The sequence below is a fragment of the Empidonax traillii genome, unplaced genomic scaffold (assembly GCF_003031625.1).
Source record: "Empidonax traillii isolate 1590-97213 ecotype Southwest subspecies unplaced genomic scaffold, ASM303162v1 scaffold361:size2146424, whole genome shotgun sequence".
Classification (NCBI taxonomy): Eukaryota; Metazoa; Chordata; class Aves; order Passeriformes; family Tyrannidae; genus Empidonax; species Empidonax traillii.
This window is the reverse complement of record NW_020955554.1, coordinates 1,761,480-1,787,529: the sequence shown is the minus strand read 5'-3', so window position 1 is coordinate 1,787,529 and position 26,050 is coordinate 1,761,480. Positions and strand designations below refer to the sequence as shown.

Genomic DNA, 26,050 nt, shown 5'->3' with positions numbered 1-26,050 from the left:
CATGACAGCTAACCATTTTCCTTTATTATTTTTCAAAAAAATAAAATAATTAGGGCATCCACCCACTTCTTGGCTGGCATCCTGCAGTAATGGGCCAGCTTGTGTTTTCTCCAGCAGAGGAAGCAGATCCTGCTTTGTGTTTGCAAGGCAATGGTTTATAAATGAGCCTCAAAAGAAAAACTGATTTCCCCACTTATGGCAGATTTACATCAAGAAAGAATCCTATCAAAATTTCTTAAAAGTAGGCCCTGAATTTGTCCTGACACTGTTGATTTGGTTTTGTGCAGGGGAATGAGTCTGTTCCAGAGGTGTGCAGGTGAGGGAGCACGTTCCCTTGTGCTCACAGAACCAGACCTACTCCATCCTTGCCATGTCCCTCAGCACTGGAGGTTAGAAATCCTCATGTTAGAGATATTTCTTTCCCTTCTTACACCCTTGAAACTGCTGATAAGAAGGGAAAGAACTTGATGTGTTCTAGGAGTACGTGAAGCTACTGTGAATTGCAGGGACAGCCAAGTCTCTGGGTTAAACCAGGGTTTTTGGGGCATTGGGGGCTCAGTTTGCCAAGTCTGGCTGTGTGGTGTGACATGTAACATGTCTGGGAGGGATTGGCGTGTTTCCCACATGGGACAAGGTCCCACACAGAGAATAAATCCCTAGAGATCCCTGTTTGGTCTGGCAAGTGAGAGCCCAGGCTGGGAGCCCCAGAAAACCCCTCCTCATTCTGCGTGTGACATCAGCTCTGGGCTTTGCTTGGACATGGTTAGCTATCCTCGGACTCTTCCCACAGATGAAGGTCTGCCTCGCTGTGCTGAGGGTCCCCAGAGCTGTTGTGGGCAGCTGTCTGACCCTGCAGCCCGTTCTGGTGGGAGGGCTGTGAGTGGCAGGTTCCTCTGTCCTGCTGTGGCTGGAGCTGGAGCTGACACTGCATGGGGTGCTGGCTCTCCACTGACCTATTGACTGGGCTGAGCATTCCTCCTCCTGCCTGCTCCCCTGCCCTACCTCTGTGGCTGTTTCCATTTCCTCTGGTTGCCTCCTAGGAAAACACAGTCTAGCAAATGCAATTCTTTCCACTCCATTGCTTCCAAGTTCCTTCTCACATGGCGTGTTGCTGCCCCTCGTGTGTCCAACAGCTACAGCGTTTACAGTCAAATGGCTTTCTGTCTTGTCTAATGTCTTCTTTAGTCCAGTTTCATTCTGACTTCTGTAAATCCATTATAATCATTTCAAAGGTGACATTTTCATGAACTCTGCTATTCCAGTGCCTGCTGTGTTAGCAGCTCCCATCTTATATCTCATGCACTCTACCATTTTTGTTACTTTCAGGTGGAACCCAGAAAGAGGTACCTCCTGTATCTTTATGGATTTGGCTCTGGGGAGCAGCCTTGCCACTGCTCTCGCCCTCCATCCCTCTCGCTGATCTCAGTTGCTGTGTAGCCAGAGCTCTCACCCTCTCATGAGGATGCTGCTGCTGTGGAATTTACATACCTGGTGCCGGGCTTGCAGTTGCCTTTCATGTGCCATGGTCCATGGATTAGGTCCAGGAAAGGGGTAGGTGAAGGAAAATAACTGTGAAAATACTGCAGGAAGTATGTTCCAGGCTGTCCTGAATGGCCCTTTCATCTTTGCCTCAAAAAAACCGGTGAGAGCTGTAGCCCTAACACTTTGGTTCCTTTATCAACACTGAAAGTTTTACAATGCTGCTTCATTTTTCAGGGACTTTGTTTGGCAGAGATGCTCCATTGTGGAGTAGTGCTCTTAACCTCATCCTACCTTGCTTCTTTTGAAAATTGTCCCGTTCACCCTCCTGCAAACTCGTCTTTAAATCCCTGCTGTGTGTTCTGGCAGCAGCTGGCTGTGGGTGGTCCCTGTTCCTCACACTGGCTGTGCTCTCTGACTCTCCTGTGCCTGGCTCTTGTCTGCTCTGGCACACGGGATGGCCTCTGCTCTGCTCTGCTCTGCTCTGCTCTGCTCTGCTCTGCCGTGGGGATGTGCTCCTGCAGCCCCTGCCTGCAGCCCCCTGTCTGGGTGACAGCTCCAGGGCTGAGGAGATCAGCTCTGCCCCGAGGCTGGATGCTCCTGCATCCCCCTGTCTGGGTGACAGCTCCAGGCTGAGGAGATCAGCTCTGCCCTGAGGCTGGATGCTCCTGCATCCCATGTGCCTGTCCTGCTTCACCAGACTCTCACAGCATGGAAAACCTCGCAGGCTTTGCTCTTGGAGATCTGCTCTCACCTTTTGCACTGTTGGTAACTGAGCCACACGTGCCTGGTTGAAGTGCCCCTGGGCTCTGCTCTTCCTGGATGTGCCAGTGGCAGCAGGGCAGAGAACTGAGAGAACTGCAGTGAAGCAGCTGTTTGCTGTAGCAAGGACATCTGTGCTGACTGGGCTCCCTGCAGTTGGGCAGTTGGTGCTTTCACCTTTAAAGTCCAGCTCTAAGGCTCTTGCACAAACAGTGAAATAGGATCTGCTCCCAGGGGAACAGTTTATAGAGTTAAATCTAAGTATTGCTGGAAAAGGAAAATAAAACCTTCATTTCTGACTTCACCAGGGCACCAAAGTCCTTACGTCTGTGGAATTCCTTTGCAGAGAGAAATCCTGGGAAGAGAGTTTTTTCTTGAATTAGGTTACTTAATGTTGTTCTTAATATAGTAATGTTTTCACAGCATCTCTTCCATATCCTCAGGTCCTGCTGCCCAGAATATTCAGCAGTCCCTCAGTGAATCTTTCCAGCCTGTAGTTTTGGAAACCTCGGGGTGTGGTTTGGTGTGGTTACCCCTATCTTATCTGTTAGTTCCTCAAATACAGTACAGTCCCATCCTTACCAAGCTGCCCCGAGTGAAGCCTTTGCTTTCAGTCTGAATGCTTTGACCTGCATATTGAGCAATTTAAAAATAATAAACAGAGAAAATCCCCAACATACAGGAAAACTCTGTGTCAGCATCCGTGCAGGTCTGCTCTCACTGGCAGGATCATTCACGTGCAGTTGTTTGCAGATGGAGTGTCTGTCCATTCCTGCTCACAGGGTTGGGTACTGGAAAGGAGTGAAGCTGACAGAGGGCAGGACTTTCCCTCAGCTGGTGTTGGGGGGGTTTTTGGGGGACTGAGAACATGGCTCAGAGCTCTGCAGGGCGCAGACCTTCCTCAATGCCTTCCAGCCCTGGATCCTAAGGGATCCGGAGGCACTTCTGGCCCAGCCAGCTGAGGGGTGGGTGTTGGCAGTGAAGTCCCCTCTGCTTTAGAGGTGACAGAACTGAAGCCCAGGATAGAGCAGCTCTGGCTGGCTGGGTCCAGTCCCTGGTGTGGCACCAGTGAGGCCAAGGCCACGTGCGGGGGCTGCAGCGGGGCTGGGTCCAAACCCTGTGGGATCAGAGCAGCTGCATTTGCTGACAGAATGACCCCATCCAATATCTGCCATCACAGGGAGACTGGGAATTTTGGCAGAGACACGCAGAACCTTAGTGCCTTCCTGTGTTGAGCAAAACCTGGGCTGAGGGGAAAAACCCATGACTGTGTAGGAGGGAGCTGTGTGCCAGTGATGTGTCTTGGCCGTTCTTGCCTGAGGCACTGCTGGGTGCTGTGGTCGGGTTAGAGCTCCCAAGAACGAGGCACTGATTCATCTGTGGTCAGTGTGTTTTTAGAATAATGCCACTAATCTGTCAGTCTGGCTTCTTCTGGCCAAGTGTGCCCACTGCAAGGCTCTTTTCCATAGGGTTCCCCTGTGCTGGTGACCTGAATTTCCACTTTCCTTTCTCAGTGTGTTTCCTCAGGCACTTTACTGCCTGATTCAGGTAGGAGAATCCCGCTGCCACCTAGAGCGGTGTGGCCACTTTTACAGCGGAGAGTGTGGCTGTGCTGCAGAACCCACGGGGTTGTGCTGCTGGTGCTCAGTGCTGCACTGCCAGTACAAACCATTTCCAGCACTGGGGGTGTGGAGAAAGAGCTGGGCTGCTGTGGAGCTGGGCACAAGGCAGAGGGGTGTGGCTGGGCTGGGCTGACAGTGCTGCTCTGCTTGGGTTGGGATTTGGGGAGCTGGGGGTCGAGTGCAGTCCTGTGCAGCTTGTGCCATCCCTGCTGTTGAAACACTTCCTGCCAGGGTGGTTGTTGCAGGGGAAGGAGGGAGGGTGGAGGGTTCAGATGGCAGTCGACTGGGAGGCAGAAATAAATAAAGTGCTGAGCTCTTAATGGGGAACATGCTCGGTTGGTTTGGGTTTCCCTCCCCACCCATCCCACTCTGTTTAATCTGTGGCACAGTCCTGAGAGCAGTTTGAGAAGGGAAGTGATTTCAGACTGGAGATGACCTCATCCGTCTCCAGCTCTGAGGTGGAGCAGCCTTTGGAGGCACCGCCAGAGCTCACACTGCTCTTGGAACGGCCAGGCCAGGGCTGAGGCTGCAGGAGAGCCCTGTGGCCCCTGCTCACCCTGGACATGTACAGGGGGCTGTCACCCCGAGCCCTCCTGCAGCCTGCCAGCCCCTGGGTGTGGGTATGGTGCCATGGAACCCCCTGGGTGTGGGTATGGTGCCATGGAACCCCCTGGGTGTGGGTATGGTGCCATGCAGCCCTAGGAGGTCCTGTCTGCCCCAGCTTTAGGATTTAGGGCTGCTCTCTGCAGTGGTTTGGCCTCCTCAGGGAGGGGACAGGAGGTGTGCTGGTGTGCTGTTTGTGCCCTGAGGAGCAGCGCCAGTGCTGGGGACCAGCCCTGTGTGTCTGCTCGAGGGAAGGGCTGTACCTGCCTAGCTGGGCTGTAACGTGGTGCTCCCAGGCCCCACCACTGAGGGGGTTCCCCCCTGCCAGGCACTACAGCCCTGCAAGGGAGTGGAAATGGCTGATGGCTGTGGAGGTTTTCACCTCTCTGTTCTCATCTTTCTATATGCTACAGTGGGGGGAAGCAGGAAGGAGAAGTCAAAAACCAGAGTCCAAAAAGAACAGCTGGACAAAAGGCCCCTCTGGAAATGTCACATATTGGAGCAGTTCCCTGATGAAAAGTCCCGTCCTGTCCTGTCCTGCAGGGTGCTGAGCTGTGCCTGGCTGGAAATGTGCTCAGTGTGTGTTGGTGTGGAAAGGTGCTGGAGGTATGTGCTTGGTTGGAAGAGTCCCTGCTGGGATCTTTGTGCCCGAGGGCCCCGTGGATCAGTGGAAAAGGGGATCAGAGCCTGAGATGTCAGTGAGAGATCTGGGAGATCTGAGGATCTGGAGCATGGGGTGGGAGCCAGCTAGGGTGTCAGCTCCAGGTTCAGGTAGTGGTGGAGAGCTCAGGCAGATGCTGCTTGCAGAAACAACCAGAGATTTCTCCTTCCTGACATGGCAAAGGGCCCTTCTTCCTCCTGCCTTGATTTCTGCTATTTTGAGGTGGCCAGGATTTTCTCTTGCACAGTGGGAGCCTGGAGTCCATGGGTCTGCCAGTGTCCAGCCAGCCAGCTCTGCCCTGGCTGCTGGAGCTGGTCTGCCAGGCACAGCTCTGGCCTCTGGAAATGGCCATGTTTTCCAGTAAGGATGGCTTCCAAATGCTGTCTCACGAGCCCTGACTCACGAGTCCAGCCGCTTCCCCTTCAGCATAATTGTCTTCTGGCTCCAGCTTAACTGAAGAGATGCTGGGCTGTGGTGGGCTATGGGTGGGAAGATAGAAACAGCCTTTTCTCATGTCCCTGCAGCTGTGTGGCTGTGGAGGAAACTCCACGGAGCTGGGTAGGCAGTACAGGAGGGGGATAAGTTCACAAAAGGAATTTGCTTTTCTCTTGGCCTCATCCCAGGTGGTATCAACTCTTACTTGGAGAGAAATTCCCCTCCCACCACTGCTAAATGGGGAGAGTTTAAGCATTCATAGGATCTAGCAAGAGACTTCCCCCAGCCCTCCAGAATAATGTCTCTTCTGGCTCTGAAAAAATGTGTGCTCAGAGAGGAAGCAGCAACCACAGGAAAAGGGCAGTTGCTGAACACAAATTGCCAAGAGTTAAGCAATCTGTTTTATGGTATGAAACCTCCTATTGAGCAAGAGGACTGTTTTCCCTCCCGAGGCAGGTGTGACTGGTAAACCGAGGTGGCAAAGTCCTCGCTCAGTTCAGCTGCCAGACAGGGCCAGTATTTCCTTAGCCCTCCCCACACAGGGTGTTCCCAGTTTTTATCCCTTTCCTCCTCCTGCTGTTCTCTTCAGAAGCTGCCTAGACTCTCGCATGCCACACGCTGCTGTTTTCATCTCCACTCTCTGCTGTCTGTGCTTTTTGTGCTGTTTAGAGCTGTGCAGGCACCACTGGCACATCGTGCTCTTTTTCGGGGCAGGTGGGTACGTGGTTGGCCCAAGCAGCTGCACATAAAAGTGCAAGCATGAAAAGGGTGTCTTGGTAAAGATTTCCCAGCTGGTTGTCTGTTCAGTCCCTATTTGCTCAGGAGAGCTTTAAAGTCTCTCTGGAGTCATTTGCTCTGGAGCTGCTCCTGTGAGCCAGCACATAAATGGAAACAGATGGCACCATCTCAGTGGTCAGTAGGAATTTCTCACTGCTGCAAAGCTGCTAAAGAAGTTTGGGGCTGGGCTGAAGCAGACGAGGCTGCTGTGCTGGTGGGGGGCTGGCCCTGGCTCTGTGCCTGGGGTGCCTGCCATCCCCCCTCTGCTGCAGGAGCTGTGACTGCTGAGCCCCCTCCCGTCCCGGAGGGCTGTGCTGTGTCCACAGCAGCCTCAGGCAGGGACTTCATCCGGGCCCCACAGAGCCATCAGGACCTGCCAGTGTCCACAGTCTGGGGAAATGACCCGTGTGGTCATCCTTGTCCGCATTCCAGACCTTGCAGTTCACACCTGCATTGTGGAAGGGCATGGGGGGCTCTCTGCTGTCTGACACAGTCTCTGCTGAGACTCTGAGCCAGACACTTCTTCATCCAAGGTCTTTTGCTGTGTTTCACTACAAACTCAGACTAACTAGTCTCATTTTTTCCATACTGGTAAGCATCTCTCTGATAAGGAGAAGCAACACTCAGCAGTTACTGACTATTACTCTTAAGTATGGAAGAAACTGTTTAAATTCCCTTTGACAGCACAGTTTGATTTAGATGTTCAGTGACTTGAAGTTTTCTCCCATCATTACAACATTAATAAAATGTGAATCTCCAGTCATGCTGCAGGGCACAGGGAAGTGGCAAGTTGTGCAGCAAAGGTGTAACCAGGCTTGGTGTTTGCTGGAGCACGTGGGTGGGGGAGAAGGGGAGAGAAAGGTGTTGGAGAGCATCTCAGTTCCCTTTCTGATTATTCTGACGGCTCCCCCAGGCACGGCCGCAGTGTCTGCGCTGGCAGGTCCAAGGAGCTGGTGTGAACGCTGGGTGGCTGCACAGCTGCAGGCACGTGGGGAACAATCCTGGGCCCAGCTGCCTGGCAGCCCTTACCTTTCCCTCTTCCTTCATGCAGCAAAGTGCCATGCTCTGTGCCTCCCTGGCTGCTCCTGCAGCTCTGTCCAGGCCCCCCCGGCTGTGTTGGCACCTCTGGGGCACTGGGGCTGTGATCCCTTTGGGAACACCGAGCCACACTCCTGCAGCAGCAGCAGCAGCTCTGATCCAGCGCAGTCACTGCTGTGTGCCAGGCCCAGCCAGGCTGCAAATGGTGGAGGAGGCACCTACTGCTCAAGGGCTGCAGTGTCTCAGCCTCGTGTCTGCGAGCCTGGCACAGCTGGGTAACGCTCCAGCTGGCTCTTGGTGGGCAGCCAGCAATGGCCTGGCAGGATCAGAGGGGAGACAGGCAGTTGCAAGCTCCTGAAATCTTCCAAAAGGCTTTTCAGAGCCCCTTCCCTGGGGCAGCCAGGTGCAGAATGGAAGCTGTCTAGCTCAGGCAGCACTGTGGAGCTGCTGGAACTCTGGACAGCTGGCATTGGAGAGCTGTGAGATCTGTGCTCTGCATGGACTCAGGACATTGCCCATAGAGAACACAGGAGATCAGAATTGACAGATTGTCCCTGAAAACCTCAGGCTGTGCATCTCCTGTGAGGGAGGATCTGTGGGGGAGTCATTAATCCCAGCAGGATAACTCCTCTGATGTCCTCTGTCAGGTGGAGCCCATGTGTCTGTGCATCTCTGCAGGTCCTGGGGCTGCTTGTGCAACCACCAGGGCTTTAGGTACCAGTATTGCTTCCCAGAAAGCCCCTGCTTAGTGGCAGGGGAGGACAAACACGTTGTATGCTCAGTGAGGATTTCTGTGGATACTTCATCTGGGCACACATCCCTTCCCTTCTCTGGGAGCTCTAAGAGACAGCTCTGTGTTGATTTACCCCGATTTTATCACTGCTCCATCTCTTCCTCAGGTTTCCTGCAGGAGGGTGTTATGATCTTTTTCTGAGAGCACCTCACACCATGGCTGAGAATCAGGTACGCTTCATTAGGCCCTGCCCAAAAGGAGTGTTTGCCCCACTGCTCATAAATGGGGGTGTGCTGCAACCCCAGCCCAGCTCATTGTTATTCCTGGTGATTAGCTAATTGCTTCCAATTGCCAACAACAGCCACTGAATTCACGCTGTGATTTCTGTGTTACTCGAGGAGAAGGGGCAGGTGTGGGAGGGAAAGTTGTGTTTGCCAGGCTGAAAAGGACAAATGCTGCTGCAGCGAAGCACTCAAATCGTCACACAGTTCATTTCTGCTGTTGGTATTGAACTGAGAGCAGCATCCAGGGGAAGAAGGGAGCAGAATTTCCCTCTGACTAATGCTGCTGGATTGTGCAGGGCTGCAGGGGAACTGCCAGCCAGAGAAACCATCAGGAGGGGAAGGGAAATGGGAAGGGAATCTGATTATCCATCTGCAAAGACTGAGGCTGGTGCCAATGCAGGGCCCAGCCCGGGCAGACCGGTGTGGGCAGCGACGTTTGCACAGACTGTTTTTGTGGTGGGGCTGGGAAAGGCCTCTGAGGGTCCCCTCTGTGAGGGCAGGTGGTCCCACACACCATGGGCAGCGGGGTGAGACTGAAGCCCCAGAACTGCTGTGGTGGGCCCACTGCCTGTGCTGGGACAGCTCTGCAGCCAGCTCTGGCCGTGCTGTGCGGGGGCAGAGGGAGGAGGGGGCGTGCCTGGCTCCTCTCAGCAGGCTCCTCGTGGGCAGGTGGGCCGGTGCCACCAGCCCAAGGGTGAGGGAAGGAAGGTGGAGGTGCCTGTGTGCCCCTGAGCTCAGCGTGCACAGGGACTGTGCCTCTGCTCCTCGGTGTGGCTGTGCAGGGCCAGTGACAGCAGGGAGCGAGGGTGGGAGCCTGGAGGTCTGAGCACTGAATGGAGACCTGCAGGAGATGCCCTGGGAAGGAGAAGGTGCTGCTTCTTCCTTGTCTGCAGAGCTTTTTGGGGTTATTGCTCACACGGGCTAAAGCCAGCTTGCTTCTCCTTGGGTGCTTCCCAGGAGTTAAGGTTGCTTTAGAGAGCTGCCTTTTCCCCCTTAACTAATGGAATTAAAAATGACTTGGTGAGTTAAGAGTGGACTTATTCTTCTCTCTTGTGGGCATCAGCTACTCCTAAAGTTATGTTAATTGTAGCTGGGAGATCCAGATAGAGGTTGGGAGCCATCCCAAGACAGTTTGCTTTTATTCTCCCAGTAGTTTTCAGGAGCCTGCTGGGAGGACAGCTGGGTTCAGAAAGACCTTGCAGACCTGGGAGTATCTGTGAGATGGGTGAGCTGGGGATGAACCAGAAGCATCCCTGCTTGAGTGAATCATCCCTTTTCCCATCTTACTTGCCCCTGCCTCGCTCCCCATGTCAGTGCTCAGTGTGCTGCTTGCAGGGGTGCTGCCCCACCCTGGACTGTGTTTCCCGGGGATGCCTTTGGGTTCACTCCCCAGGCAGGAGGGTCTCACGGTGCTCAGGGGCTGAGCTGACCTCTCTGGGTCAGGATTCAGCCTCTGGTAGACAGGCCTGATCCTGCATCCCTTACTCACGTGAGCAGTCGTCTCCATTTCAAAGGGACTACTCGGTGAGTAAGGATCGCAGGATTGGGACCACTACCTGGCACTTAAACTGGACCTTCTGTGGGATCCTGGCCCCAGCCTTTTCCTGTGCAGGGATGCTGACATGCATCGAGAGCTTCCAGAACTGCTGGGGCTCTTGTCATTTGGATGGAGAACCTGAGAGCTGGAAGAAGCAGTGCCCTTGCACTTCAGAGGATAAATCACCATTATTTTCCATCCTCTCCTGCCAAAGAGCTCCGAGCCCAGCCAGCTTCTGTGCCACAGAGCAGTGTGTACCTGTTTGTCTCCCAAGTGTTGCTGTTCCTGGCTTCCCAGAGCTGGCAGGGCTCTGCTCTGCCTCTCTCTGGTTTTCCCAGCTGTAGCTTTGAGTTGAGAGCCTGGGATTCTGTTTAAGCCTGATTTGTGCTGCAGAGCTGGAGGATGAAGCGGGGGGAGAGATGAGCAGTGGTGGTGCTGAGACTGCCACAGACCTTCCTGTGCCCCTTGGTTTCTCCTCCTGCCTGAACGGGCTAACTTTGGAAACCTCTGCCCTGTGCTAAGGCTTTGAATGCGTTCTCAGTCGGAGGTGTCAGTGCCTGTGAGCCCGTGCGGGGTGGGAGCAAGGAGGGAGGCAGGTTTGAGGGAGGCAGGTTTGAGCTGCACGAGGGAGGCAGGTTTGAGCTGCACGTTGATGTTGATGTCTGCGTGGCCCTGGCCGGGGGAGCCGCCTGGGCCCTTCCACGGGCCGGCTTCTCCCTCGCGTGGAACGCGCTGGTACCGCACCCCCTGCGCCCGGGGTGGGGGACACACCCAGCCAGCTCCACGGCTGCCCAGATTGTCCTAAGGGAGGAGATGGTGTGAGAAGCGCTGTGAATTCACTCCAGAGAGAGTCACGAGTTTAAGCAAGCAGGAGGCAATTTATGGTTGTTGGTCCCTTTTGAGAGCTGGAAGTGGAAGCGTGGCATGAGTCACACAGTGCTTCTTGGGAAGCACGAGGCACTCAAGTGGAAGCAGGGAGCACAAATGCCTTTGAAATGGAATTTGATAGATTTCTGGAGGGATTAGGTGACAAAACAGCAGTGATCCTTGAGCGGAAATTAAAGCTTGACCTGTGGGGTAGGTAAAAGAAAAGACAAGATCTGGTTGCTGTGTGGATTGTGCTTGTGGCACTGAATGTACGGGCTATTAATCCTGTGCTTTGGGATTTCTTCATCTCTGCTCTGGTATCTTGCTTTTCCTTGAGCATCAAAGAATGAAACCTGGCTAAAGTGTCAGGGCTCTGATGCTTCCAGTAGCGACTCACATGGAGCTTGCAAGTTCAAGGTTAAATTAATCATCAGAGTTTAGATCAGCAAGGCATTTTCCCTTGGATCAGGCCAGCAGGAGCCTCGGGGTGAGTGTGCAGCTCTGCTGGTGATGGAGCAGCAGAGTTCAGACCTCGTGGTACCCGTGAGATTCATCCATCTGAAGTCAGCACTGACTTTCCATGGAGTGGGAGAGGAGGCAGCAGGAGAAGGTGGGAACTAAGTCGTGGAAATCCCCAGCTCTGCACCTGCAGGGAAGATATCTGCAGTTCCTCATCTTCCATTGCCTGGTCCAGGCTGGGAGTGGTTTTACTGCCTGCTGCTGCTGCTCCTGTTCAGCTGAGCAAACAGCTCCTCTGGAACTGCCCTTCCCGTCATCCTAGAAAACAGCCAGGAAGAAAATTTCCCTTCTGTGGGGAATTCTGAAAATAGCTTTGTCTGCTTCAGAGTTAAAAACATAAATGCTGTTATTCCATGGCTCTGCTGCCCCTGCCACGCCATGGATGTGCAGTTTCACAGCTGCTCTGCTCAGGCCAGCCTGGCTGGGTGCATCCCTGGTGCCACCCTGTTCCTGTTGCTCAGCTCTGTGCCGCTCAAGAGCGTGTCTGGATCAGGCTGAAGATTTTTCCTTCCATGGCATGCTCCTTGTTGATCACCAGGGATGGAGCCTGAGCACTGCAGCCCCTATGACTTAGCATATCTGCCAGAAACCAGCTTCCCTGTGGGTGGAGGGCCTCTCTCTGCTGTCACAGTGACAGAGAAGAGCTGGTCCCTGAGGTGGGATGATGCACCCCAAGCCTGTGCTGCCCTTGCTGACTGTTTGGCAGGGTGGGGCTCTGCTCTGACAGTCAGAAACCTGGACTTCCCACTTCACCCCTGAGTGCTGCTGCTAACACCTACCTGCAGAGAGGCTTAGAGGTGCCAGTGCAAGAGAACATGGTAGGTTTTGCTCTAGATATTGAAAGGGCAAAGATTTTCCCTGCTGAGCTCTGCTGCTCAGGCCCGGTGTGCTGGTTTTCCTGTCTTGAGGATGTCATACACCTGATTTGTTGTTGGAGGAGCAGGCCAGGTTTACACTGGGCATTTCCAGGGGCTGTGTGGAAAGAGAGGGGTGTGATCAGGACAGGGGCAAAACAAGAGTGGCTCATCTGTCTTGGGGAAGTTTGCACAGACCAGCCTGAGCCAACAGCTCCGGGAGTGTCATGGGGCACATCTGAGGGACATGAACGAGTCTGTCATTTATGGCTTGGTGACTCTGAGGAGGCAAGATGACCATCTCTAGGAGGGACAGAAGAGGCTGAGTCTGGACCAGTTGACTGTCCTTCATCATTTTGGAATCCATTGCATTGGCCACTCAGCCTTAAGATGCTCTCTGTAGCCAAGACTACTCTTCTGAGTTTCTTTTCCTAATCTGCCCTCCCTGACTGCCCGTCCTGAGAGCATGCATGATGTGTGAGAGCTTAAGGCACTCAGGAGACAGTAAGTTCCTTGTTCCTTTGCACTGTCAGCACAGCTCCTGGGGCCATGAACAACACTGTGGTTTTGTCGTAACTAAATCATTGTTGACTTCATCTGTGATCCCAGCTCAGAGGAATGCTCTGATTTGGTGCAGTGGGCTCTGGGGACACAGCACATCTCCATGTGCACTTAGAGGATACTTGTGGTTGGTGGCCGTGTGGCCTGTGGCCCTCAGACAAGGGTTTTCCAAGCCATGAAAATCATGGGGGCTGGAGAAGGTTTGCTCGCAGCTATTGTGGTTTCTGGTGTAGAAGGACTGGTGTGAAACCTGCTGTTATCTCCCGTAAGATGCCTCTCTGGTGAGCCACAAGCCACTGCTCGTGCTGCCCATTGCAGGCAGTACCGGCACTGCTCCTGCCCCCGTCGAGCTGCAGGCCCCAAGCTGAGTCCTCTGGCCAGGAAAGCAAGGATGAGCTGTTGGGAATCTAGAAAGGAAAAAAAGGTGTCATGAGCATGGCTTGACCTGCCACTGGGCTGGGAGACCCATGAGGGCTGTCAGCTCCCCGAAGAATGGAGCAATACTGCAGAACAGGGGCAGAGCTGCCAAACAGGGACGTGTTCTGAGCAGTGGCAATTCCTGCCACTCCTGGATCTCAGTCCAGGCCTTCTGCTGCATGCAGAAACAACTGGGGGCAAAACCCAGTGCGTGTAATTTAAGGATACTGCTGGCAGAGCAGGGTGGTTTGGAGAAGGGCTTTGTGCATGTGGTATAACAGCTGCTGTATGTTGGGAGTTTTCCTGCTCTGGAAGTGTTTCCCAGTTCTCCTCCATTTATTTTTCTCAGCCTTTAGGACCTTGTGCCTGTGATGCTGCCTTCCCTCAGCTTGCAGGGTGGCAGCATAGGGAAAGCACTGGGGTTTTTCCCCTTTTCTTTCCTTTTTTTCAGCATGTGGTATATATTTCTAAGACCTTTCCTCTCTCAGCTGCCCCGAGGCTTCGGGCCACCGGCCCTTGCGTGACTCAGCACGTTGTAGCAGAACCTGGTTCAGCCAGCCTTGGGGTGCGGGGTGGAGGCACCAGGTGGTGGCCCAAGGGTGACCAGTGCAGACCCTGCAAGTCAGGTGCTCTGTGGAGCCAGTGCCACAGACCTGCAGCTCCCAGAGGAGCAGTGGGAGCTCTGGGAGCAAGGCAGGAGCATGGCTGAATGTGTCCTTCCCACTGGTGAGCAGAGCTGCTCAGGAAGCCATTTAGCAAGGGACAGGTTCCTCCAGCAGCACCAGTGCCGTCATGTCCTGTCACTTCATTATACATGCTGTGGTATTACCCCCCCAGCTGGTTCCCATGGCTGCACAGAAAGGTGGAAGGCAGATCTTATAGGTAGGGTCAGAACTCAGACTTGAAGTTTAAATTACTTCTGTGGTGTGCTGGGTTTGTCTGCTTAACAAACACGCAGATACTTCCTTGTTCTGAAATGTCTTCAAAGCTTTAGTGGTTTTAAGGTCCAGAATACATCTGGTTTGCTATTCCAATTGGATTCAGAGATGAGGCTGCAGTTGAGTGTGGACAACAGATGGACCTGCACCGTGTGGAAGCAGATCCACATCAACCAAGACTGCGATCTGGGGGCTACGTTTGGGCCCTGCTTTTTGGGAGCTTTTTGGACCCCTGCGACCTTCACCCACACGGCCATAATCAGCACGTTTTGCTGAGGGCAGGTTTCCTCCAGCAAACCTTTGTCCGGGCCGCGTCAGGCAGGATATCTGATGAAATCCCCAGCCGAATGAGCCCATCTGTCAGGCGGCGTCGGGCTCGTGGCAGGGACAGCATCCGGTGCGTGGCAGCCCCTCCGCGGACACTGCGGCGACACCGCCGCCGGCCTTTGTCCTGTCCTGCCGCAGGCTCCTCCCGCGGCACAGGCGGAGGCAGGAAATCCCGGGCAGCTGCCTGGGAGCCTTCCCTCGCCTCTCCTCTCCTCGCTTCTCCTGCTCGCCTCGCCTCGGCACCGGGCGAGCCGAGCCAGCCCCGCGTGTGTGTGCACGCGTGGGCGGGGGGGCTGCCGCATGGATTTGGCGGAGGCTGGCAGGGAACACATGGGTTGGGGTTCCGTGGCTGGCCCGCGGTGGCTGTCCGTCCGTCCGTCCTGCCAGCCGCGCTCATGGACGCGATCATCCTGCAGGAGCGCCTGGTGGAGCGGCTGCTGTCCCCCCGGCCGCAGGCACCGCGGAGCCAGCCGGGCCGGCTGAAGGTACGGGCTGTATTTATAGCCCTGCGCGATCCGGGGAGCAGCGGGACACGGGGGGGGAGGAGGAGGATGGTGCCCGAGCAGGCGTGTGCGGCACAAGATGAGCCCTGTGAGGAGCGGAGGAGCGGAAAGGCGGCGGTGAGGGAGGGATGGCGGCGGCAGGAGGGAGGGGAGCATCCCCCGCGGGAGCGGGGCCGAGGGGCGAGTGGCGCAGCCGGGAGATGGGCGACCTTTTTGTTTGCTGGTTTGCTGCGGGGATTCCCTCCGTGAATGGCGTTTGTGCGCTTGGGGGGGCTCAGGGCGGGAGTCGGCGCTGTGTGCCCACACGCAGTCCGGTCTGTATTAATTAGCAGCGCGTTAATGCTGTGCTTTGCTGGCCCGTGTTCCTTCTCTGCAGCGAGTGCTGGTGGGCGAGTGGCTTTGCCGAGGCTCCGCTCTCAGCCCAGGCCCGAGGCGGCAGATGTCCGCGGCAGATGCCCCGAGGGCTGTTTGCCTTTCGGATTTATGCGGCTCTGTGCAGTGAAAGCAGGCGGAGGGTCTGGCTGTCCCGCGGGGCTGGGCTGGGCTGGGCTGGGCTGGGCTGGGCTGGGCTGGGCTGGGCTGGGCTGGTCCGGTCCGTGCAGGCTCGGCCGTGCCCGGCCAGAGGAAGGGCCGCTCGGGCCGGGGCTGGATGGCTTGTGCTGGAGGCTGTGACACCCACAGGCCCCTTCCCCTGAGAAGTGGAGCCAGAAGTACCAGGATCCTAGCACAGCTCCATCCTTCCTGGGATTTGCTCCAGACCCTGATAGGGGCTTTTCTTCAAATTTGTTGTGGTCCCATCATGTTTAATTTTAGCCCTTTTGAATATACCCAGGAAGGCTCCATTTATCCCCTGGCTGAATGGAGAAGTCACATGAGTCCTGAATTGTTTTAAAAAGCATCTCCACTAGAAAGGGGAGGAGGGTATTGGGAAGGACAGTAGTGATGGAGGCTGCGCAGCGTGCTCTGCCTTGGAGGTACAGACAGCACTGCCAACACCTCGGTACCAGGATAGCTTCTCCTCTGAGCCACAGACCCCGAATGCTTCTATCCCCCAACAGGAACAGGGCTTGAACCCACCGAGGCTCTGCTGCTTGGCTTGAGCTCCCAGGGAGAGCCCTGCCTGCCCGCCAGCCCATGGAGGATGTGAGGATGTGACATGTTGCTGTCACGTCCGGCGCACCGGGAGTGTGTGCTGGGGGACAGCACGGGCGTGGTTTGCTCGGCCTGCGGGGCTTTGGTTTGTGACAGTCCCCAGGATTGGCGCTGCTTCGGTGGCCTCTGCTGTGGCGCGTGGGGCACGTTGCCAGGCACGTGGGAGCGGGGTGCCAGCAGGAACAAAGGCAGCACCATGGGGCTGGCGGTGGGGACAGGGGCTCAGAATGCTGCTGGCTCGGCTGGCTGGGCCCTTTCCCGACAGCTGGAGCTGGCAAGGGGAGTGCGGTGCTGTGACCAGCTGTCCTGGCCTGTGTCAGCTTGATGGGAGCTGGCTTGTGACGAGGGGGCAGTCATGCCTCCAGGGACTCCCCCAGTCCAGGCCTCTCATCTGATTAATGAGTTTAGCTTTTCACAACCCAAAAAGCCTCCTGCCTCCTTCAGGAGCCCTCCCAGGCCTCGACATTCTCTTCAGTGTTCTCCATCCCACGCGCAGTTGCACTGCATATACTGCCCTTGCTGGGCCTAACGGGGGTAGTGAGTGGGGGAGAGCTTTGAGCAAGGCACACCCCGGGCTCAGGAGGATCCCTGGGCTCCTTAAGTGCTTTGTTGCTGGTGGCACACTGGCAGAGACAGTGGCACGTGCCTGAATACGGCTGGGATAGGAACACACAGTGGGGACCTCAAAGCCCTGCTGGAGAACTGTGGATCAAAGGCTGGCCGTGGTGCAGGGACCACACTGCTGCCCCTGAGAGAGGGCTCTTGTAAGAAGGGGATCCCTCCTCAAATTCCCCCTGATCTCTTGCCTTTGCCCTTGGCAGACACACTGGCCATCAGCCCCCAACGGGGCTCTGCAGTGAGTCCATGGCTGTCAGAGGGAGGCTTGGCTGAGGACAGGGCTTTTCCCCTTGCAGCTCTGGCTGCCTCCCACAGTGAGGGAAGCTCCTCTCTCGGTACTGGGCTCAGCACTGACCTTCCTTTCTGTGAGGGGAGTGACTGTGTGAGTCACTGGCAAAGGGCAGTGTCCATCACCAGCTGGGATTTGCTCATTTTGAAGGTGGTGGTTCCACCGAGCTATGGGGAGGCAGCCAGAGGAATGGTAAATCCATGTTGTCCTGGTTGGGCTGAACAGAAACGAGAGATCAGGTTCAGCCAGTTACACCTGGCAGAAGTAAGTGGAGTTGCACCAGAACTCAGCTCCCCAGAGTCTCCATTGCCAGCCCTTAGTCATCCAGGTTAAAACCCAAAGAAAGCAGGAGAAACAAACCCTGCACCTCAGCTCTGCTTTTATTAGCACAGAGTACTAATTCACATGTCAGGTCACTGGAGAGAGCAGGTGATCTTTGTCATTCCAAAGTCTGGTGAAGATCAGGGCAGGAGAAGCACAAAGGGAAGTATGTTGTATAGTTGTGCTGCTTGATGGGAAGTGCTGGACCTTCCAGTGTGAGGCCCTGGGCTTGAAGGCATCCATGGCTGAGTGGGAGCTGGGGCTGGTTTTGAGGAACTCCTGGCTCCGTGGATTTTTCTGTGGTGTGGATCCACAGGGTATGATTATTGTCAGTCATGTCTCTATCTCAGGCACTTGTGAGTGGCTGAGTGTGCTTGCACAGAGCATGGCCAGGCTGGTGGGGTGGCTGTGGGAGCGCAGTGACAGTGCTGTGGCTGGGGGTGCTTGGGCAGTGTAACACCCCTGCAATACTAAATGGAATATCCTCACCAAAAGCATCTCAGCTCTGTTATCAATATTTCCACATCTTCCCACTTCCCTTAAACTTCAGTCTCTTCAGAAATAACACGAGAGATTATTCAGGATTTCCTCTTACTCAGCCAGGAGTGGCTGTGACACAGCAAGAAATAATCCCCTCTCAGGTCAAGCAGAAGCTGAGCCACTGCACCTTCCTTTAGACACAGCTCAGAACACCACAAGCCCCGGGGTGCTAATTACAGAGCTCTCCATCACGGACCTGGTGTGCCTCTGGAGGGAGGGATGTAGAAATGACCTGGGGAGAGGTGGCATTTGGTGACCCTGCTGTGAAGGGTGCCCTCGACTGCGCAGGAGAAGCACAGAGAGGAAGGTTGTGTGTCAGCAGCAGCCCCAGAAGTGCTCTCTCCTGGGAACAGTGGGATGTGCTGTGTGTGGGAAGCTGCTGTGAGAGCAGCTGAGCAGGGCTGTGGCTGGGAGCAGGTGTCCCTCTGTGCCCACCTGGGAAGGGCAGAGTCCCTGAGCCCAGAGGAGCTGTGTGCCCCACACTGCAGCCAGGAGAGGGACTGGCCTCTCCTGCAGCCCCTGGCTCTGCCCCACGTGCTCTCTGAGTCCAGCTCCCCGTGGCTGTGTGACACTCCAGCAGAGAGGCTGGCACCCCTGACCTGCTGCCATCCCCCTGTGCCCGCAGGACCATGAGAAGCAGTACGTGGGCTTTGCCACTCTGCCGAACCAGGTGCACCGCAAATCCGTGAAGAAGGGCTTCGACTTCACCCTGATGGTCGCAGGTGAGACTGCCCATGGGCCACGGGGTGGGACCGTGGAGGGACCCAGCCCAGCTGTCCTCCCTTCCCTCAGGTGCTCCCAGAGTGCCTGGATCCTGCCCTTGCTCCACCCTGGTCCTTGTCTCAGGCCGTGCTTTCCTCCCCAGCCTGTGGCAGTTCCCCCAGGAGGAACCGGCCCCTCCTGACCCCACACAACTCAATCCAGCAAACTTCTCTGCCAGCACTGACTGCTCTGGGGGGGGAGGGCAGGGCGAGGTGGGGACCAAGGGAAGGGAAGGAGAGGGAAGGTGGGGGGGCTGGGAGATCACATTTGTACAAGGATTGAGACATCTTGCAGCAAAAGTCCTCCCACTGCTGGAAAAATGTAATGCCAATAAATAGCTCCTGACAGCTTGTCTCTCTCACTTCCTCTGGCTCGGGATTCAAAGCCTCATTCAGAGTTTCATTTGTAAGTCAATTAGAGGGTCATGTTGCTTGCTTCTTCCTCCTCCCCTTTGCGCTCTTGTCAATTAGGAGAGTCGGGTCTGGGCAAATCCACGCTGGTGAATAGCCTGTTCCTGACAGACCTCTACAAAGACAGAAAGCTCCTCAATGCAGAGGGTAAGCTGGGGACAAAGAGGGTGAATGGGACTCTCGTAAGGACTAGTACTTTGATTCCTTGCTTCAGAAGCAGCTACAGGCTCATCTGGATCCCAGCCCTCTTGTTTGTGGCTCTGCTCTCCTCTGTGTCTGCAGGCACTGCTATTCCAGCAGAAAGGCTTTGGCTGTAGGCCCCTTCTATCCTGTGAAGGGAAGATGAGGCTGCAAAGCAGCACTAACCCTTTGGGCTGAGATGTTCAGATTTGTCTTTAGTTCTTGGATGCTGGAGTGTGGTAGGGATTGCCCTTCCCCAGAGACTGGACCAAATGTTCAGAACAGCTGGGCTACAGGCACTCCAGAGGGCTGGGTATCTTTCTGGAGTCCGTCTGCCTGCTGCTGGCCTCCACAGTACCACTCCCTTGAGGCTCCTCAGAGGATGATTGGGGTTTTTTGAGAGCCATGTTAGTCCCTGTGCTGGGTGATAAGGAGGGAGTGGGCCTGTTCTGGGTGTGAGAGGGGATCCCCAGTGTTACTGCCTGGCTTTAACTCAGTGTTCCTGTTCAAAGAGAGAATCAATCAAACAGTGGAAATCGTCAAGCACACGGTGGACATTGAGGAGAAGGGTGTAAAGCTGAAGCTGACCATAGTGGATACCCCAGGCTTTGGAGATGCTGTTAACAACACTGAGTGGTGAGCAGGGCACTGCTGCCTTCCTTGTAGTCCTTGGCTTCCGAGTCTCTAGGAGACACTGTCCTGTTGAACTCATGGTTTTGTTTTGACTGACTTGCCCTTCCCAGCTGGAAGCCCATCACTGACTACATTGACCAGCAGTTTGAGCAGTATTTCCGTGACGAGAGTGGCCTGAACCGGAAGAACATCCAGGACAACCGAGTGCATTGCTGCCTCTACTTCATCTCCCCCTTCGGGCACGGGTGAGAGCCCACACTCCAGGCTGGAGAGTGACTCAGTCCAGAGGGAAGACCCTTGTGCCCCAGGATTGCCCCATAGCAGCCTGTCCACTGGCAGGGCTGTTGGCACAGGAGAAGAGCTGTGTGGATGCTCTCCCTGGGCTGAGCATCACACCACTCCCTGTCCCTCGCAGGCATGACAGGCTGCCTGTGATCAGGCAGAGCACATCTCCCTCAGGCCTTACAGCCTGTTTGGGAAATCAGAAGAAACAATTCCACGCAGACCTGCATGTTCCTATCTAGCTGAGCCTGAGTGATGCACAGGAAAGGGAGTTTTAGCTGCCTTCGTGCCTGCCCCTTGCTGGCTCACGTGTCAGCCTAGCCCGAGCAGTGCAGGGGCCGTGCCAGCTGCCCGTGGCACAGGACAGCTGGAGCGAGACCCCAGGCTGTGGCCTGGGCAGTGTTTGGCCTTCAGGGGTGCCAATACCCAGCCTGTGTCTCTGTGAGACATTCAGCAGCTGAAATTGGAGATGGCTTTCCTGAAGGTACAGCCCTAGCTGAGGGCTGTCCCAGTGCTGCTGCAGGCCCTTGTGTCGGTGCTGTCCTTTCCACTCTGTGCTCAGTGGGTGACAGAGGCTGCAGGGGGAGCTGCCCACTGTGTCCTTCCTAACTGTGTCTCTCCTCATCCCTGCTGCAGGCTGAGGCCAGTGGATGTTGAGTTCATGAAGGCTTTGCATGAGAAGGTCAACATCGTGCCCCTGATTGCCAAAGCTGACTGCCTGATCCCCTCCGAGATCCGGAAGCTGAAGGAGAGGGTGAGGTGCCCTTTCTCTGCAGGGTGTATCTGATGGGCTGGGGAGGGAGGGGAGATAGGTGGGTGTGTATTTATATGTATGTAGAGCTGGTTTGTGTGTATGGGTACATCTGTGCCCAGACAGTACCTGCAAATGTGGCTGCAGCAGTGCTCTGCTGTGAGAAGGGAAGGGGTGTCAGCAGAGAGGCCAACTCTAGCAGAAACATCAAATCCTTTTGCCATCTGTAGGCCATAGCAAACCCCTGGTAGCACAAACAGAATAAACCCAGTATTTCTGTGTTGTTCACTTTTAAATCCTTTTGGTTTTGTCTTGCCTGGACACAGATCCGGGAGGAGATCGACAAATTTGGCATTAAAGTGTACCAGTTTCCCGAGTGTGACTCCGATGAAGATGAAGAGTTCAAGCAACAAGACAGAGAGCTGAAGGTAAGGAACCTGCTCAGCAGAGGACTGGGAATTCAGACTCCATGGGTATGTGGGTTGCTCCAGAAGGAGCCAGAGCTGCCCTGTGTGTGCCAAAGGCCTGTGCTACCCAGGGAACAGCCTTGGCTCGTGGTGGGGGGCCTGGAGAAGGTGCAGATGTCCTTGCTGGTGCCATGAAGTCCAGTGTGGCAGGAAGACATGGCACTTCTGCTCTCCCTCCAGGCAGTGTCAGTCAGCGCTTCCTCCATCTACTCCAGCCTGTATATTTAAGATAAAGGCTGGGTTGTACAGCATTTCTAAGCACCTGTCTGTGGGTGATGCCATCAGCAAGGAGAGCTGCGAGTGATCAGACACCACTGTGACACACAAGGTGCATGGGGGAACACAGGATCATACAGGCATGTCTGGAGGCCCCAGCAGCCCGGTCCTGACCCCTCCCAAGCTGAGCCAGCCCTGTGAGTGCAGGAAGAGTGGCCTTGTTTCTCCTGTCAGAGGGGGCAATGGGCTTTGACTCCCTTCTGAGCAGAGAGGAGCACAGCCTGTACATTCTTGCCTGGACTTCCCCTACACTGTCCCCCTTGCTTGGTGTCCCAGCCTCTTTGCTCTGGCTTCCTTGCACAGCTTCCCTTCAGAGAAGGGCTGCAGGCACCTGCAGAGACACAGCTTCTCCAGGGCAGCTGAGGTCAGGCTGGGAATCGGGCTGCCTGTAGATCCCAGAGCCTGAGGCTTTTCCCTGCCAGCTGAGTGGTGTCCTGCTGGGTGGCACGTGTGGATATCCTCTCCCACCGGCACCTTCCTCCTCCTCCTGCTGTTCCGGGGTGCCTGACCTGGCCCCTGGAGGAGGGGCCGTGAGTGAGGGGCTGAGCAGTGCCTCTGGTTCCAGGAGAGCGCTCCCTTCGCCGTCATCGGCAGTAACACCGTGGTGGAGGCCAAGGGCCAGCGAGTCCGAGGACGGCTCTACCCCTGGGGCATTGTGGAAGGTAAGCCTGCAGCCTGGGAGCTGGCACTGAGAGGAGGGATGGCAGGGGAGAGCTGGGCTGTCTGTGCCGCCTTTGGCACGTGCAGGGCACATGAGACAGAGGCACCAGCTCAGGTGTGTTACTGGGAGTGAATAATAACCCTGCCATGATGGACTGAAGAGAGGCTCCAGTGTGAATGGGAAAATGCCTGGGCTTTATTGTGCACTAGGATTTGGCTTCTTATTAAGGGGGGAGGTATTGCCCGTTTAGATTCCAGGGAGAAGCCGTTGCCTTCAGCCAAACGATGCTAAACCCTCCTGCACTCCTTCCTCTGCTGCCTCTCCTGTAAGGGCTGGGGTTGCTGGGCTGGAGGCTGTGCTGATGCACAATGTGTTTGTCTCCAACTTTCTTCCTTTCTAAAGGGAGACATCTCATAAAGCCCTGGAATGGCTTTTGCTGCTGTTGCTGACTCCCCCGTGCTGGTTTGTTGCTTTTAGGCCTTGCAGCTTTAGATCCCAAAAGCCTGTGTGTGCACTCGAGGCTGGTGGTGCTGGCTGCCCAGCTGCTGGCTCTGGTCCCTTGCTGGCTCCGGAGGGGACTGGGCTGTTGGGATGCTGGCACTTGGCAGTAGGATCAGCTCTGTGAATGCCTGTGCCTGACACAGCTGGCTCCCCCAGCCCCGTGGGGAGGTGAAGGGAGATCACCGTGGCAGGCACAGAGCTTCCCACAGTGCTGTCTGCAGCCAGGCTCCCCATGGCAACAGCAGCTCTTTCAGCTCTCCCTCCCGCTCTTGGCTTTGCCCCTCGGGCTCGTTTTGTCTACAGGGGCCTTTTGGTAAGTCCTGAATTCTGATGGGACAGGCAGTTTGCTTCCAGCACCAGCTGCGCTCGCTGTGGTTACAGCAGCGACATCCCATGTACCTGGGATCCTCTCCCATGCTTAATTAATCCTTTTACCCAGGAAAAGTCCTGGGAACACAGGGACTTCAGCAGCCTGGCCTCAGCACTGGGAACTGCAGAGCACCGTGGAGGCTGTGCCAGGGCAGTGGAGGGGGAGGGTGGGGAGGATGAGGAGGGAGCCCTGGGGTGGGGATTTAGTGCAGCCTGGGTGCCAGGGCTTCCTGGAGTGAGCTGGTGGGGTGTGAGGTGCAAACACTGTCCTGTGTTGGTTCTCAGTGGAAAACCAGGCGCACTGCGACTTCGTGAAGCTGCGGAACATGCTGATCCGCACGCACATGCACGACCTGAAGGACGTCACCTGCGACGTCCACTACGAGAACTATCGGGCTCAGTGCATCCAGCAGATGACCAGGTGGGTCCCCCTGCAGTGGGAGGGCTGTCTCACAACAGCTCGTGGGTCAGAGGGCTGTGGGTCTGCTGGACGTGCTGGGCTGCAGTCTGGGCAGGGGCACTGGGGATGTAAGTACCAAATCCAAGCATGTTTCCCAGATTATTGCACTGGGTACAATACATCCAGCCTAATAAAATGGGATAAATCATCTCTGGTGACCGGTAGCTGTGTGCATTGCTGAAGAGGAAGGTGTTCTGCAGTTCTGTCCAAGTGACACTGGTGTGGTGTCTGTGCTGCCACTGGTGGGGTGTCTGTGCTGCCACTGGTGGGGTGTCTGTGCTGTCACTGGTGGGGTGTCTGTGCTGTCACTGGTGGGGTGTCTGTGCTGCCACTGGTGGGGTGTCTGTGCTGCCACTGGTAGGGTGTCTGTGCTGTCACTGGTGGGGTGTCTGTGCTGCCATGGGTCAGCAGAAGTGGCTGTGCCCCAGCAAGGAGCAGTCCCAGGTGTGCCGACGTGCAGGTTGGCACATCCTCTTGACACACAGTGCATCCCAGTCCTTTTGCATAGCAGACAAGCCTGTTTGTTTCAGCAGTGAGTATGTGGATCCCAAAATAACCATGTTAAATGCTAGAGCTGTGTGAGCAGTGTCACAGCTGCTGTTTAGGTGGGCTGTGTATCTATTAAAAGAAGAGCACGATGAAAAAGCAATTGCTAAGCTTAGGAGAAGCTTCAGTTTGGTGCCATTTCTCACACCGTGCCAGTGAACAAGTCTCATAAAACCAGAACAGGGCCCTGTCTAGAGAGTCCTTTTGGGAGCAGATCCCGAGCTCCAGGGCTGGCATTGTCTCAATAATGAGGCAGTGGGGACTCCAAGTGGTGAACGCCTGCAAGTTCCAATTTCAGCCCAGATGTCAGTGGCTATTGTCATCCCCTCCTCACCTACTGAGAGCTCCTCTGACTTTTGGAAGAAAGTCACGTGCTTTCTCCATCCCCTGCCTGCCGTTGTGTGCACCCCCAGCCCTCACAGCAACACTGCTGTGCCCTGCCTGTTTCCTGCCTCCCACCTCCTGAACAGAGGGCAGGCTTTGTTACTAGACCTGCAGCAATTGAACTGTTCCTCTGGTTTTATCTTCCTGGAGAAAAAAGGGTGATGGTGAGCCTGTGGTGCACTAGGGATGCTGCTGGTTCATGCTGATGCTACGTGATGTGCAGGCACACAGACAGAAGAGCCAGAAGAGGCTGGATAAGTTGTTTGTTAATATCTCTGCTCAGCTTGCCAATGCAATTACAAAAGGTGGTTAAAAATATCAGCCCCTTCTGTGTTTGCTCTCAGTGTAAACCTCTGGTTTGGATTTTCTGTTAGCTGCTCACACACTTGTATTTTGAAAACTGTCATTGCCTTTTCATCACATTTGTATCCAAAAATCCACACCTTTGGGCTGGATTGCCCCTGGCTGGGTGAGTGCTGCTGCATTGCTGGCTGCTCTGCCATGGGCAGTGACAGTCACTGTGTGGTGACACCAGAGCCTGCACCACGACTGACCACACTCCTCCCTCTCTGCATCTCTTCAGCAAGCTGACCCAGGACAACAGGATAGAGAGCCCCATTCCCATCCTGCCCCTGCCAACACCAGACACTGAGACAGAGAAGCTGATCAAGATGAAGGATGAGGAGGTGAGAGCCGTTTCTGCCTGTTCCTCCCTGGTGCTGGAGCTGGAATCGAAGGTGTCTCCAGTGTTGCCCCCCAGAGCTGTCCTGAGCCTGCCCAGTCCTGCCACTCCCGAGCTCCTGCTGCAGGACGGGTGTGACAGCTGGGGCTGCCTGTCAGGGAATGCAGCTGATTCCACCCCAGCTGCAGGTGCCCCTGTGCTCGTGCAGGAGTGAACCCTCCTGAGGGATCCCTTGGCCAGCTCAGGGGGCTGTCCCCAGCGAGGATCAGCGGTCCCTTCCTGACTCTCTCCTCTGTGTCTCCTGCAGTTACGGCGGATGCAAGAGATGCTGCAGAAGATGCAGCAGCAGATGCAGGATCAGTGAGAGGCAGGTACCCAGAGGGCAGAGGGAATCCCCCAGTGACCACCTGAGACCTGGCAAGAGCTGTGAACGTTTAGAAAAGGTTTCCTGTTGTACAGAGACTCGTGGGCAAGAGCTGCACCCGCACCCTCTAATTTATTAGCAGCATTGTTGGCTTTTTGGCCAGCTGGATTGTGGAGGAGGCTGTTCACTTAACAGTTTACTGAAATGTATTTCTTTCTTTTTTAATATGCTTTTGTTTCTTTTTTTTTTTTTTTTTTTTTTTTTTTTTTTTTTTTTTTTTTTTTTTTTTTTTTTTTTTTTTTTTTTTTTTTTTTTTTTTTTTTTTTTTTAAGAAACTAGCCTGGGAAGTCTCTAAGGCGTCCTAAAAATAAGAAAAGAAAAAGATCCCCCTTTCCCATGTACTAATCTCTTGTTTGGGAATGCTCTGGTATTTAAAGTCCTGGTTTCTCTGGTGTACAAACTTCAAGACTGTCTGTGTCAATGCA

At 55.1% G+C, this 26,050-nt stretch overlaps 1 protein-coding gene across 4 annotated transcripts in view; it reads left to right on the top strand.

The window, feature by feature from the left end:
• The window catches only part of SEPT5 (septin 5), a 35,601-nt gene extending 9,767 nt beyond the window's left edge, over positions 1-25,834 (top strand). Inside the window, exons 3-13 of one of the 4 annotated variants that reach the window (XM_027892638.1) lie at positions 8,277-8,340; positions 18,463-18,559; positions 19,070-19,156; positions 19,702-19,825; positions 19,933-20,067; positions 20,741-20,858; positions 21,182-21,283; positions 22,164-22,260; positions 23,415-23,550; positions 25,103-25,205; positions 25,509-25,834. In XM_027892638.1, coding sequence (XP_027748439.1) covers positions 8,326-8,340; positions 18,463-18,559; positions 19,070-19,156; positions 19,702-19,825; positions 19,933-20,067; positions 20,741-20,858; positions 21,182-21,283; positions 22,164-22,260; positions 23,415-23,550; positions 25,103-25,205; positions 25,509-25,565 — 1,071 coding nt within the window. In that variant the 5' untranslated portion in view covers positions 8,277-8,325 and the 3' untranslated portion in view covers positions 25,566-25,834. Of the gene's footprint in view, positions 1-8,276; positions 8,341-14,583; positions 14,900-14,930; positions 15,035-18,462; positions 18,560-19,069; positions 19,157-19,701; positions 19,826-19,932; positions 20,068-20,740; positions 20,859-21,181; positions 21,284-22,163; positions 22,261-23,414; positions 23,551-25,102; positions 25,206-25,508 lie in introns of those variants that run through there. The other 3 variants (XM_027892634.1, XM_027892635.1, XM_027892637.1) reach the window with 3 other exon arrangements.
• The last annotated feature ends 216 nt before the right edge of the window (positions 25,835-26,050 follow it).